Genomic DNA, 14,381 nt, shown 5'->3' with positions numbered 1-14,381 from the left:
CTCCTGACATGACAATGTTTGGGTTCGTGGACGAAGGTGGCAAACAGATTCACAGTATTCAAGGAAGAAAAAAAAAACACATAGAATTCTGTAGGTCCTCTTTCTACAAAATAAGAGGACAAGAGCAGACAGGCAGGAAATATAAAACGACAAATCAAAGTCAACAGAATTTAAATATCTGTACATATTTCGATAATTTCCTTTTTATTCCATAACCATGGTCTTAGAGTCTTGCATTTGTTGACTACTACTGTCTACTTGGGTGCATAGGCAATATTTTACGTTCACACAGCATTGCTCCACCAATCAAAATGACGCTGGTCTCTGCTAATGGCTTCCTATCTGTTTTTCCTCAGGGGCCGACTGGACTCATGTACTTTTCACTTGGACATCAGACAAAGGGCTGAAGATTTATGTCAACGGCACCTTGAATACCACTGACCCAAGTGGAAAAGTGTCACAGAGCTATGGTGACCCCAACTCCAGCTTGGTGGTGGCCACCAATGATGACCAGGCCGGTCGCTACGTCAATGGCGCCTTCGATGAATTTATCATCTGGGAACGCGCGCTCACCCCCGAAGAGATACAAATGTATTTTACAGCGGCGACCGGTAAGGAGGACGATTTGTAGTCATTTAAGAAGGTGTTTGTGGATTTCTTTTTGATATGAATGCACCGTGACGTGGTATGAACTCCACACAGCCAACTGTCTCTTCTAAGAACATTAATGGCATTACAGTAACAGCATTAAAGATGATGTCTGTGAACACTGAAATACCTCAAAGACTACAAAGATGGCTGAAAGTCAGACACATTTTAGTGGCACCTGCCTGGGGGCCAATGGCACCACAGTTTTAAAAGCCCATCGCTAGTACTGGTCCCTTACATTGTCTCAAGATTTCCACTAGATCCCGAACCACTGATCTTCATGACACAGGAGCCCACACAAACACAGATCACACAAATTAGCCTCCACTCTACATGGTCTGCTTGGGCCCATCACACAATGACACGCCACTTAGAAGTAGGACATTATCACTCGGAAACTGCCTTTATAGAAAGCTGCCTCACTAGAACAGACACATTATAACTTGCCCTCCTCTGCAGTCTTCCTCCGATCTGCCCACTGGGTCAACATTCACACGAAAGTTCACAAGCATTCACTTGCCTTAATCCCTGTACATCTCTCTCCAAAGTTCTCTCTGCTCGGCTAACTCCATACCCATTTTACGCCACCTTTACCCTCTTTTCCCTTTTCCTTCATAGACTACAGTCTGGCTTCCTCTGACAGGGGCACAGTACTTAAGTACCACTGTGTAATCTTGTACTGAGAACTTCCCCAGCTAATGGGAGTCCTGTAACTGGATGTAGCGGCCTGATGCCTGAGGGCTTGTGTGCGCTGTATATATGCAATAAATAAATAAAATAAATAAATAAATTAAATAAATAAATAAATAAATAATAGGCCAATATCTGATGATGCCTCGATGCTGTGAAGCTACTGCGGTGGTGTCTTTGAACATTGTTATAGCTTTACTAAAGTAACACATTGCATAACATAATACAAGGCAAACATGGGAGATATTTGGAGGGCCGTGAAATAAGCACAAGCCATTGCACAGAGCAAATATGTACCCACAGTGTGGTGTCTTTTGTGGCTAACGTAATTCAAGAGTACGTCGCGCCACCCGCCACTTGCGTGCACATCATGGATTCCATTTCAATTGAGATTCACTGAGGGCAAAGCCTTCCTAGGAATGGAAGTCACAGAGTGGCCCCGTAACTAGGCTCGGGAGGATAGCTCAGGGGCAACGTGCTCGCCTTAGAAGCAAGACAACACAGAGCAACACAGGTTCGATCACCGGGTCCGCGCTTAGAAACCTCTGGGTATTAAGCGCGTTATAAATAACCAATCATATCTATTCAGACAAAGAACATGTAATCTGTATGGGCATGACATCAGGGTGTGAACCGCTCGTGGTTATCGAGGAGGGGGCACAGGACGAGGGGGCGCAGGACAGAAAACAAAAAGATACCGGTTGCTGGGACTAGCACACAGGCTTGGAAGCAGCCACAAAAAGAAGCAGGGATATCGCTCCCTTCTGCTGTCTGAATCTTGGACTGGGCCTTTATTTGGTGGGTAATTATAGTCCAATCAGACAGGGCCTCTACTGTGAAGTCCTTTACACATTATATCACCTTTAATGTTTGTCTTCTGCTGGTTAATTTATAATATCAATTGGGCAACACCCCGCTCAAGGAAGCTTTTAACACACCCCCAAACAAAATGTCCCCGATTAACTTGTATCTATGTTGCGTTTCCCTTTCAAGCCTAAGACAACTCTCTGTGTACGGATTTGGCATGTAACAATCCGACCCTCGCATTTTCAGACTCGCTGGTTTGAAACAAGAATTTCTTTTGATGAAATAAAATGGCTTCAACATAATGTCACAGGCGATTCCTCACTTGAAGTACATTATGCCCGCAGCTACATCTCAATCTAAATTATTTTAAAGTACTTGCTTTTCTCACACACGTAACAACTTGACATAAAGGGTTTCACAGAAAATGTAATAAAAAAATCCACAGCAGTTAATTAGGCTTTTAAACCCACATCATCCCTAAAATCAAAAGGTGAAGCAGTTTCCAAGTTTAAAACAAAACAATTCACTGCAACTGCATTTCACATAAAAAATGCAGCAACATACACAGGCTGATTTATGTCTACAATGTTGTATTCTATCTGTTAATGTTAATGTTAAAGGTTTTTGTACCGCGCACTATCACCACCAGAGTGGTCCCCTGGCGCTCTTCTGTGACAAACTATTGCTTCCTGTCTTGGTCTAAGGCACTGCTTTACTTCCTCCTCCAGGATGTTGGACCTGTTTCAAATAATTATAAAGGCTAGGCCTTCTCAGCATACCTGTTGTTTTTGGACTAGTGGGACAGTGTTGTCTACCGCACTCACTATATTCATCCTCACATCACCCAGGTTCACGTTGTTCATTAAGGAATAGATTTCAATTACTTTATTGACTACGGCAGACACCAATCAGATGACTTCTTACTGCACATTTCAAGTGGAGAATCCAAAGCTTCCAGCAAACCCACAGTCCAGGAGACGGTCCTCCTGCCATGATGCTCTCCAGGGGATCACTTCTAATTATACATCACAAAGTACTAGATTCCCTTCTACAATGATACAACCTTTACACAGGGCTTCCAAAACACTTTTAGATGCTATGTAGGAAACCTCATTTTGTACGTCTTTTAAAAGCCCAGAATATATAGGGGCACTGGGCCTCATTACGAGTTTGGAGGTAGCCATGCACTTAACAAGGGCATGGCTCCCCCCAAACTCGGGTCCCGCTCCAGGTCCCACAAAAGGGGATTTACCGGGCCATTCCGACCTCAGAGGGCCCGGTAATTCCCTTTTGGGGGAGCCGGTACGTCCCCATTTCCATTTGAGCCCCCAATAGCACTGTGGCATCCGCATGGGGTTACACTTACCAGAGACTGTGGCATCTGCATGGGGTCACCATGGGGTTTGCGTTACTGGAAACTGTGGCATCGCATGGGGTCCCCCTTACCAGCGTCATTGGCATCTGCATGGGGTCACCCTTACCATAGACTGTGGCATCCGCATGGGGTTGCCCTTACCGGAAACGGTGGCATCTGCATGAGGTCACCCTTACCAGAGACTGTGGCATCTGCATGGGGTCGACAGTACAAGAGACTGTGGCATCAGTGTGGGGTTGTCCTTACCAGAGACTGTGGCATCCGCACGGGTTCGCCCTTACCAGAGACTGTGGCATCCGCGCTGGGTTGCCCTTACCAGAGACTGTGGCATCCGCGCTGAGTCGCCCTTACCAGAGACTGTGGCATCCGCATGGGGAGCGCCCTTTCCATAGACTGTGGCATCCGCAAGAGGTCACCATGGGGTTGCCTTTACCGGAAACTGTGGCATCCACATGGAGTCGCCCTTACCAGAGACTGTGCCCATTTTGTGTGTGGTATTTTTCATAATCATAATCAAAAGTTTAAACCGGGACTTTTTTTGTTTGGGAGGAAATAAGTGCAAAAGTAAAATTGTACATTGAATCTTTGGGACAACAGATGGGGACAAAATCGTTTGTTGGCAACCTTTCCCCCGGGGCATCCTTGGTTCAAAGCGTGGTTTTCTGGGAAAGTCAAGAGATACAGTGATTTCTCATGGATTTGGCACTTTCTTGTCCAGAGCCCGCCGGAACGGTGAGGGCTCCGTCCCTCTCATGCAGATTAGGGGAGAAAAATAGCGCTCGTGACTTTATGCATGTGAAGTGGGGGGGTGGCGGCAATCGCTCTGAATTGGGGGGGACAGCGCTCGCCTGTGACCACAGGGCCAGTTGCACTTGGCAAGGTGTAAACACAGAACAACTGGAAAATATTCCTAGTTTTTGCCCCATTGTGTTTCTTACCCTGCTCTGGTCGGAGTCCGTAAGACTCCAGTCACTCTCCTACCCCATCAATGGTCTCATACACTTCAATGGAGTTGCAGACCTCCCCCATCACTGGTCATGTTGACTTTAATTGAGTCTCGCCCAACCTCATTATTGGTTTCATTCATGTCAATGGAGTCACTCTCCTAACCCATAATCGGTCTCGTACACTAGAGTTGCACTCCTTACTTATCACTGGTCCCATTGACTTAAATGGAGACCCATTCCTTCCCCATGAATGCCCTCATGCAAGTGGCACCCCATTATCCGCCACACTGATTTCGTGGGAGTCCCGCTCGTTTGCCATTCATGCCCCCATTCAAGTTCCCCACCCCACCACTGGTCCCATTGACTTCAACAGTGCCCTGCTCCTTCCCCTTTAATGCCCTCATGCAATTGGTACTCCATTATCCGTCAAACTGATTTTGTGGGAGTTCCACTCATTTGCCATTCATGCCCCCATTGTGTTTTGAGGAATGCATCTGCACGTCCTGAGCAAATGCAAAATGACATGCTATTATCTGTATTTTACGTAGTTAGAGGTTAATCAAGGCGTCCCTACCACCGCCTCATAGGTTTTTACTGTTTGCTACGCAGGATGACGTGGTAGCTGACGTACATCAAGGTATAAAGCCTTTTGCGTGATTGAAATGCTTTGGGAGTGTGTGAGCTACAATCTGTTTGTTCGCCAGGTTTCCCTACTTTATTGAACTGATAATAAAGTAGTATTTTGCCATATTATTTGAGTCTGTCTGGTTGATTTGGGCCTGAGATTTTTTATTTGGTAATCCCATTTGGCACTTGGAATGCTCCAGCTGCTATTGCACTTTGTGGTTTGGCAAGGACTAGTCCACGGTGTTGGTAGCCTTGCATATCAGACTGGGGTAGATAACCTTGGCCTGGCCTCCATCTCCACGACCACTTGTTGCTCTTTGTGAGGCATTGTTAATAGCCTGATCATGAGGGATGCTAATATGTCAATTCTGGTTCAATGGAGCAGCATAACTCCCTCTCACAAGCCTGGTTCTCAGTGATAGGATATTGTTGTTGTGGCTGCAGTTGTTCTGTGGCCTTGTTTAGGCATGAGGGTTTTATAGAGGAGCAGCTGCATGCCTCTGCCGGAAGTCCCGCCCTACTACCTCCTGTATGTTGGAAGCCTGCGATTGTGCCATGCTTGATGCCAGCAGTTGTGGCCATACCACAGTGAATATTCGAAAGAAGACACCACCTGAGAAAACCCTACCAGATGTATTCCCGAAGAGACGACAGTCTGAGGGAGGAACTCCCCGAAAGAATATGAAAAAGAGCAAAAGAGGAGCTGGTGACATCACAAGAGACGAATGTGACGCACTGAGAATACTGGCTGAAGAGAAAGCGTGCATCTTATAGAAACTGATGAAATTTAGAATCAAGTAAACTTTCATATGCAAGAAGAAGATTGCATGTGTGTGACGCTCTGCTGAAAATGCAAGGTGCTCAATGATATGATATGATATGGCATTTGTAAATGCGCCTGTACACAAGTGTTTCAAGGCACGACGAGGCAATGGGGGAAACAGAGGGAAGACAGAGACAGCGTTCCTACTAGGCCAGGTGTCATTCAGATCGCGCAAGTGCATGGGAAGGGGGAAAGGGATAAGTGCAGGGGAAAGGAGGGGGAAAGTGCAGTACATGGGATAATAGAATAAATAACATAATAGAACGGCCGGATGGTGGCAAGTGCAGGTAAGCGCAGACTTAAGTGCTGGTAGGGGGGCTGTAGGGATACAGAACAACAGTCCCCAGGTGCAGGGTTTGCCAGGGAGGCAGTTCAGGTGTGCAATTGGTGGGGGCACGGCCCGAGATCAAAAGGGGGGCCCGAGATCAGAAGGATGGTCAGGTAGCCAGTGCAATTAAAGCCGGAATTCAGCAGGGGAGAGCGGGAGAGAAAGCAGAAGCAAAGAGGAAGGTTTTGAGGTGCTTCCGGAACCGGAGATGGTTCTCCTCAAGTTTCCGGGAGGCAGGAAGGCTGTTCCAGAGGGAGGCCCCTGCAGAAGAGAGAGATCTACCAGCAACTCGTTGCTTGGATAAGCGACTGACCCTGAGGGAGTTGGAGGCAGATGAGCGAAGAGCTTGAGTAGGATGATTTTGGGAAGAGAGTGTTGAAGGTATTGCGGCCCCAGGCCCCAGAAAGCCTTGTGGACAACGCAGAGAGTTTTGAAATTAATCCTTGCAGCCACTGGGAGCCAATACAGAGATTTCAGTCCTGGAGAGATACGATCCCTGGGCTTGAAGCCAAGGACAAGTCTTGCAGTCCTGTTCTGGATGAATAACTGTACAGATGCAGCAACACAAGTAGGATAAGTGATCATAGAAGCTGGCTATACGTAGTGAATAGACTGCAGACGGAGCCGTCATTGTATAGAAGCTGGACATCGATGTCATGAATTTAGTAAGTCCAGACCCATGGAGAGGCTGAGAGCTGTGTCGCAGCAAGAATTAGCTGAGATCGTGGATACGAATGGTGAGGCTGTCTGGCCTGGTGTCAAATCTGAAGGCAGCCAAGATTGGTTATCTATTCTTGATATTAGCTTATAGAAAGTATACTTAGAAGTTCCCCATGAGCCTATCACAACACCTCATAGGTTTTTCTGATTTGCCACGTACTATGACGTCACTTATGACAAATGTCTAGCATATAAATGTGTTTTTATGTGATATTTATCGAGAGAACTCGAGCGAACGTCCTTGTAACTCCCTGTTTTAGACAATTGATATTAAAACAGTACACTTTGCCATTTTCCTGAGTTGGTTTGATTATTTGGTGTCAGGGTCATTCTGCCTTCCCATCCATTGCATGCATGTTACCCAAAGGGCCTTACGCTCAGTTTTGTGCATAAACTTGTATCGGTTAATTTTCCTTCGCTACTAACTGAATTACTGCCAAGTAGTGTGCAAGCTTCAGTTTCGTCCACTTCCTATAATTAATTTTTGCCTCACCTACTTTAAGAGAATGTCAGAACCATTTGGAAAGAGATAACTGTGCAACTGTAGCCTTGCAGCACCCATTTTTCTATGTGGGTTCGGGGTCTCAGTACATTGCCTTGAAATATGATTTGGAGAGGTTAGTGGAAAAACATCTCTGAATAATTGGTTATTGGTGCAAAGGTGAACACACAAGGATTCCCCACAGAATGGCTGTATACTCACTAGTCTGCACATGCTACATTTGCCACATTTATAGGGTCCTTTCCTCAACCATTGATGTCCAATCCCTATTTTTGTACTTGGTTTTAGGAAAGAGGGACACCCTGTGGTTTGATTTCAGGGACTTACCCTGCATATATTAGGTAATTGCATGGGTTATTTTCATATCGCTATCCTCACTAAGGTTTTCGAGACTGTCCACGTACGGGCATGCAGATATGGAGCTAATCTGCTCTAGTACCAAAGGGAAAATCCAAATAATCACTCAAGTGATTGGTTTTGGGAGAATTTAAACAATCTATAGACAAAAGGTAGAACAAGAATTATCAACAGTTAAACCTCAATGCAAATCCAAATCAATTCTACAGTTTATTTGAAAACATCATAAAAAATCTCATCAGGAGAAACACAATACAAATAGTTCATAAACCACTTTTAAAAAGGTATATAAAATAGCACAATAGTCTAGGTGACAAAAATGCCTTTGGGGTTGAAGACTGGGTAATCAATGCTCTCAGTTAATTGTTGAACAGCATTAAGGTAGGTGGCTATCTTTCTGTTGTTAAAACACTTAATTAGTATTAATATCAAATTCTAGACCAACCTTCACCAGAAATAGGGGCTCCACATGTTTCTGTCCTCTAAATTGGTATGGGACATTCGTCAGGAGATGTCACATTGGCTAGAGTAAAGGTAAAAACCAACAATCTTCTTTCGCTGAAGTCTTGTTCACTAGTTGTTGGGTGTGACTGGTCCAGCACGTGGAAATGTCCTGTATTGGACGTGTAGCTTTAAACAATTGGGGAGTCTTAATTCCGTCTGCAGACCACCTCTACTTCAGTAGATCCTTTTTATTGGTGGGGTAAGAAATAGTAGCTATTGCTTTCTTCTTTGCATCAAAGGATGCAGATTAATCCTAAACGGCATCAGGTATTTCTTACTAATACTAATTAAGTTTTTTAACAACAGAGTCTATCCTTGTGGAGTTGTGCTATTCCTGGTGGTTTTGGCAGGGACATCCAAGGCTCTCCCAACATGTCCCACCATATAGTCACTTTCAGTTGCAGCCATAATTCATTTTATTCTGGGAGTTTTGAAACGGATGCCTGTGTGAAAGCCCATTTGCTTTCTTAGTTGAATGCCTTGCTTCAAATGTATTTGTTTGCAGCTGGGGTTGACTTGAAGGAGAGCATGTTCAGTGAGGCCTGAATACACCGGGACAGTCACCGTCTTCTTCAACTGCATCGCACATAATTTAAACAGGTTGTGTGAGTCTTCTCCTATTAGGTGTCAGAGCAGCAATGTTTGTTCTCGCTTGCTGCGGCGCCTGCACGGTTACTCATTATGTGGCACTCCAGATGTTTTGGACTACCTCTCCCATGATCCTCCACCAGTGACTATACTGCCTAGTGTGTGCTTGATGGCCCAATATGAAAACCCATGTGAGCCTGCAGAGTGGCTGCAGCCGGAGCCGCCCTGACGTTCCTTCGCTTGCGGCAGCCCTGACAAGTTTCTGTTTGATTATGCACTTCTGTTTTTCTGCAGGGTAGGTCTGCACCACCTGCAAGTGGGCCTCAGGCATTGGTCTCCATAAAACTAAGAGAGATATGGTTATTTTATTGAAGTGTTTCATTTTGCATGCTTGCGCAACCAGGCCAAACTTTGCGCTTTTGGAGCCCCTCTTCATTCCATTGTAAATAAGACGTTACTTTTACCATCTACATGGTCCTCATTTTATCGGCTGCCAGATGGCGGCTCCAGAGTTCAAACATATGCATGCAGTAGCCACAAATATCTCCGGACGTCTTCATACATGTGAACTTAGCTGCATATGATAAACCCTCTTAACCCCTTAAATGCAAAGGGCGAGGTATTTCATCCCTGGGATTACCTCCCTGTTGCCATGGTCGAGATACCTCTTCCTTGGCACTTAAGGGGTTAAAGAAAGAGAAAACGTTAGAAGGCATTGAATGGCGAAATACCAAAATCACCAAAAAAGGTCTTGGCACTGGGGGATTAGGCGTAAACCATGGCAGTTAAGATAATTAGCCTCCTTTCCCCGGGTCGACCTGCCGGTCTTTTTCTGCACAGTAGTGCACTCGTGCTGCTGAACGGGTCCTATACAGACCTCGGTAAAAGTAAAGGCGAAATAGCTGCATAGATTGAGCATTGTAATGCTAACCACTGCCCAATGCTCTCTTCATGCTCAATGTTCGCAGTGCTCCTTCATTCACATGCTTGTTTCATGTCAACATGCAGACACAGGGCTCTCAAATCATGTTCCTTCCATTGTTAGCACATTCCGTTTTGCATTTCTGTACAGTTTTAAAATATGATGTGAGTCTGAAAAAGCCAAGGCTAGTTGGTTATTTCAAGCCAATGCGTTCTTCGACGTTTAGAACGTAGACACGCCCCAGAAGAGCTTGCCTGATCACGTGTCATAATGTCACGTGCTTGTAGTCTTCTTTGACAGAGTCATGCATTGTTATTCATAATGTGCATAAGATCAGCAGTTCCACCAGTACTGCCAGGAAGAGGACCAACATAGTTGAGTTGTGGTCAGAACTGATGCTTAGGTCCTGGGGCAGTAAGGGCGGGCCTTGCCTTCATGCAGGCTCGGGCTGGCCTAACCAAAAATCAAAATGCTGGGGTCTGCCAGTTTTTTGGGTCAGAGTGGGCCACTCTTTTGCCAATGTGGGACAGTATGATGAGTTACTTCATTATGCGGCTAATAGTTTTGACCAGTGTTGCTGAATAAATATTCCCTAAAATGCACAATTCGCATCACATGTTGTCAAAAACCTCCCCCTTGGGTACTTGGGCAGTGGGTCTGCAGTAATCTGCTCACCACTGCCTCACCTCCTCAATCACCCCTGCAGCTACAGCATGGCACTCTCGGGCGCCAGGGACAAGGGGCAGCACTGTTTAGAGAAGGAACATCCACTGTACGAACAGCAAACATTGGCAACGTCAACAAGTTCGGCTGTTGTGGGATAGGCATTTGCCGGGCACTGCTGCAATGGTACTGCCTGGCCATCGATGGTAGCATCTGCAAAATGGCGTGAGTACCTGGGCATATAATAGCAGCGCCTGGCAAATGCCTACATAATACCTATCTACAAGCCACTCAATGTTGATAAGAACTATGTGGGGCCTTCACTGAAGTCCTGTTAAAAACAAGCATTGGTCCAAGCATCTCTAGGGTGGACTTCTTGTTGTCCACTGTCCCGTCCATTTGTTGTCCTCTCGTGTTGATGTTGGGCACTGATGCCTGAGGGCTTTCGGCGCATTGCAAATAAATAAATAAATAAAATAAATAAATTGGTAAAGCCAACAGTTTTGGCATGTGTTTAAGTATTAGGCATTTTTAGGCGCTGTTCATCTGCTAGCATTGATGGCCAGTTTATACTGAAAGGGGCCCGTAGGGGTCCCTCGCGATATGGAAACAAGGCAATGACCATACACGAAAAGATGCGCCAGACACGAGGTTCAAATTCCCAATGCTAGGGTTTATTGCAAGCAAAAATAGTCCCAATTGGCCAATTCTGGTCTCACGCCCCGCGACGTGAGTTTCCTGGACCTCAAGGGACGCAAGAGAGCGAATTACATACATCAGTTACATATGTACAAAATGCATGTCATACAATCAGCAAAGTCATGTTCAACACCCCTCTTTATTAAGGTCCTTTAAACTCGGGATGACGATGGACATATCCGACGAGTATGACGATTATAATGCTTTCGATGTCTATTCTAGTAACAATGTGCAATTTAGAAAGTGCGGAGGCATCTTTTAGAACACAGTGGTTCTGTTCTTGGAAGCAAGCTGCACACGGGGGAAGAGCCACATTCCAAGCTTTGCTATCTATGAGGTACTATTCGTGTCCTGGGAGCCGACACGTTCTAAAGGGTTTTGCGAAGGGGGGCCATAAGAAAAGCATAATTCAAGCCTTTAACTGTATTATTATAACATATTCTACCATCGTACGAGACTGGCTGGCAGCTGTGAAGTGATTAAATGCCCTGCAGCTTCCTCCCAAGGCTACAGAGAGGGAGCATGGGCATTCCTCTCTGGGCTACTCATGAGGAGTTTCAGCAAACTCTTCAGTCCCGCGACCTTGCACTTTCATATTCAGAAAACAATGTTAACAGTTGAGCAGAGTAAGCAGAATCCGCAAGAATTGTAAGCTGCAAAGCAGTTTTTAGACAGAAGGCAATGAGCAATGGTTAACAAGCAAAATGGCGATTCTTGCTACATTTAAAATGGCCGCTCCTTGGTCAAGCATAGCAGTTTACATTTCTATAATTCGGTGCATAAAACGGTTGGCCCACGGCCATCAAGTTACTTCTATCATTCAAATGAAGGGTATTCATTTTTCCAGAGTGACAAACCCTCCTTTTGGCCGTGTGCCAAACGTCTTATTTATTCATTGTATCCTCCTCTTCTGAGAAGGAGTCTGGGATATCTACATCTGAATCATCTTCATCATTAATGTCTATCGCCATGAATTGTTTTACTATTTTTGTTTCCTCAGTGTCTCTGTTATTCTGGCCATGCGTTTGTTTTCCTCTCGACACCATGTGCAAACATCCCTTAGTACATCCATCAGTTATTTCAGTGCACACTATTGGTAAGCATTGTATACAACAGCAACATGTTATGAATATCCCGAGTACCATCATTAGTATCGAAATGAACTTCCATCCCCAAGACCACAATAATCCCCAAAACCAGGATCCTATCCCCCAACCCCCTGCTTCAGTAGAGATTGTGGAACTTATGACATGTAATTTCCGGATCGCTTTAAATATTGTAGGGGAGTAGTCATCTATATACACACAGCATGCAGTTTTTACGAGCTTGCAAACTCCCCCACGATCAACTAATATTATATCGAGAGCCATCCTGTTTTGTAGTGCCATCAGTCTTATTCCTTTTTCTTCTAACGTCATATTCAATAAAATATCCGTTGTGGAATCTATTGTTTTTTTGTAATATTCCAGACAGTTTTCTTATATTGTAAGAATTTTCTATTTGGGATAAGAACGGTATAAATGATTTGGCTATATCCATTGCTATCATTCCATCCTCACTACTCCTTTGAGTTCTACCTTTTGTTCGTCTGGCTACTTCTGCTGTCTACAAGAGGAACACTCCTGGAAGCAGTAGACCTAGGTAGCATGTACCTCCCCAGTTCCTAGGTAACCATGGATATGCTTTTTCTCCACATATAAAGTAAACAGGGTCCCCTACGAACACGGGTTCTATTTCGTGCTTTAAAACCACTGTGTTCAGGCAGTTCCTACTTTATAGGAACCCTTTTTCTGCAGGCATAGGGGAGCAGTTTTGGGGCTGTGATCCACTGTATAGGCAGGGGGCACAGCATCTTTGTTCCATTCATCCCTCATCCGAACTGTCATTATTGATGTTCTTTCTGCTGGCGGGGTTGGTCTATTCTGCCTATGTAATCTATCTAGTCTTGTTATTTTTCGTGTATTCTTTCTCATGGGTTCTAGTGCAAACACGAAAGCTTTTTGGAACATGGAACAACCCACAGGTCTCATTATTACTTCCTCAAATTCATTCATATTGGTCTCATCTACCTGCCCGTATTACTCTTTTTCCATTTCCCAAAGAACATTGCACTTAATGTTACTTCACATGAATAAATCAATGGCAATGGTTGTACATACCAGCCTATCCCTTTCCCTCCGTGCTGCGGTAAATGGGCTCAAACCCAGCAATCTTTTTTCTTTAAAACCGCATGGGTCATATTCATGATGAGCAACAATGTATTGTTGCCGTATCCTTCTCTATGTCTCTCTTCCATTGGGGGCAAAGTACCAGTGATTACATGAACCGGGCTTTCAGTAGCTGCTTTTGGCAAAAGTGTTTCTAATGGGTGTACGTACTCCAGCAATCATAGTGTAATGGCTGTTATTGTTGGTACTACCATACTTAAAAAACATAGGACCAATGTCCAAATCAGTACCTTATTCCTTTTACCATGCTTTTTTCCTAAATTTACAGTCTCTAAATCGATTATCTTTTCAGCAGGGGTGCAGGAGGAAGCTGAAACCGGTCTTGACTTGTTCTTCATTGTCCTTCTTCTTGCTGGCAAAGTTCTTGATGCCAGAAAAGTTCAACGAAAAATGTCACAGTTCAAGTCTGCCAGCCTTTTCACAGCCTAGATCATTTATCCACTCCGAGCAAGATTAATTGTTCTTTCTCCCACTGCTCAGATGATTTACGAACAGTTCTTTATTGATAGAGTACTATGTGCATCCAGCTTGTCCCGCTCTGGCTTAGGACACATGTACTCCATCAGCCTTAGTACTTATGTGCGTCCAGCTTGTCCTGCTCTGGCTCCTGACACATGTACTTTTATAAGCGCACCGAGGAGCCATGAGTCTTGAATTGTCCGACTTGCACAATTCTCACACTTCTCTCCTCTACGCCCCTGGTTCCTACTCCGTCCGTGAGTAGAACCAAAGGCAAAAGGAAAAGCACCAAAGATCTGTGGATCACTTTGCCTGTTGAGGCCGCAAATTATACCGATTCACTCCTGGGATTGTATGATCCGTGAATAGTGCCGTTGCGTTTCCAGTATCAGGCTCAGTGTCAGCCTGTGGCACAATGATGGGCAGCGATGAGCGTCGTGGCAATGATGTAGTTTCTTTCTTTGGCTTTGGTGCATTCGCGGGAACGGGTGGGC

The 14,381-nt window shown here is 44.9% G+C and overlaps 1 protein-coding gene across 2 annotated transcripts in view; it reads left to right on the top strand.

Moving 5' to 3' along the window:
- ADGRD1 (adhesion G protein-coupled receptor D1) overlaps positions 1-14,381 on the top strand; it is a 1,635,406-nt gene that overhangs the window by 193,576 nt on the left and 1,427,449 nt on the right. For both annotated transcript variants that reach the window (XM_069620079.1, XM_069620080.1), the window contains one exon: positions 357-611. In XM_069620079.1, the coding sequence (XP_069476180.1) occupies positions 357-611 (255 nt within the window). The remainder of the gene's footprint in view (positions 1-356; positions 612-14,381) is intronic.

The sequence above is a fragment of the Ambystoma mexicanum genome, chromosome 10 (assembly GCF_040938575.1).
Source record: "Ambystoma mexicanum isolate Mex_15411 chromosome 10, UKY_AmexF1_1, whole genome shotgun sequence".
NCBI lineage: Eukaryota > Metazoa > Chordata > Amphibia > Caudata > Ambystomatidae > Ambystoma > Ambystoma mexicanum.
The sequence above is the reverse complement of the archived record's forward strand: the minus strand, read 5'-3'. Positions and strand labels throughout refer to the sequence as shown.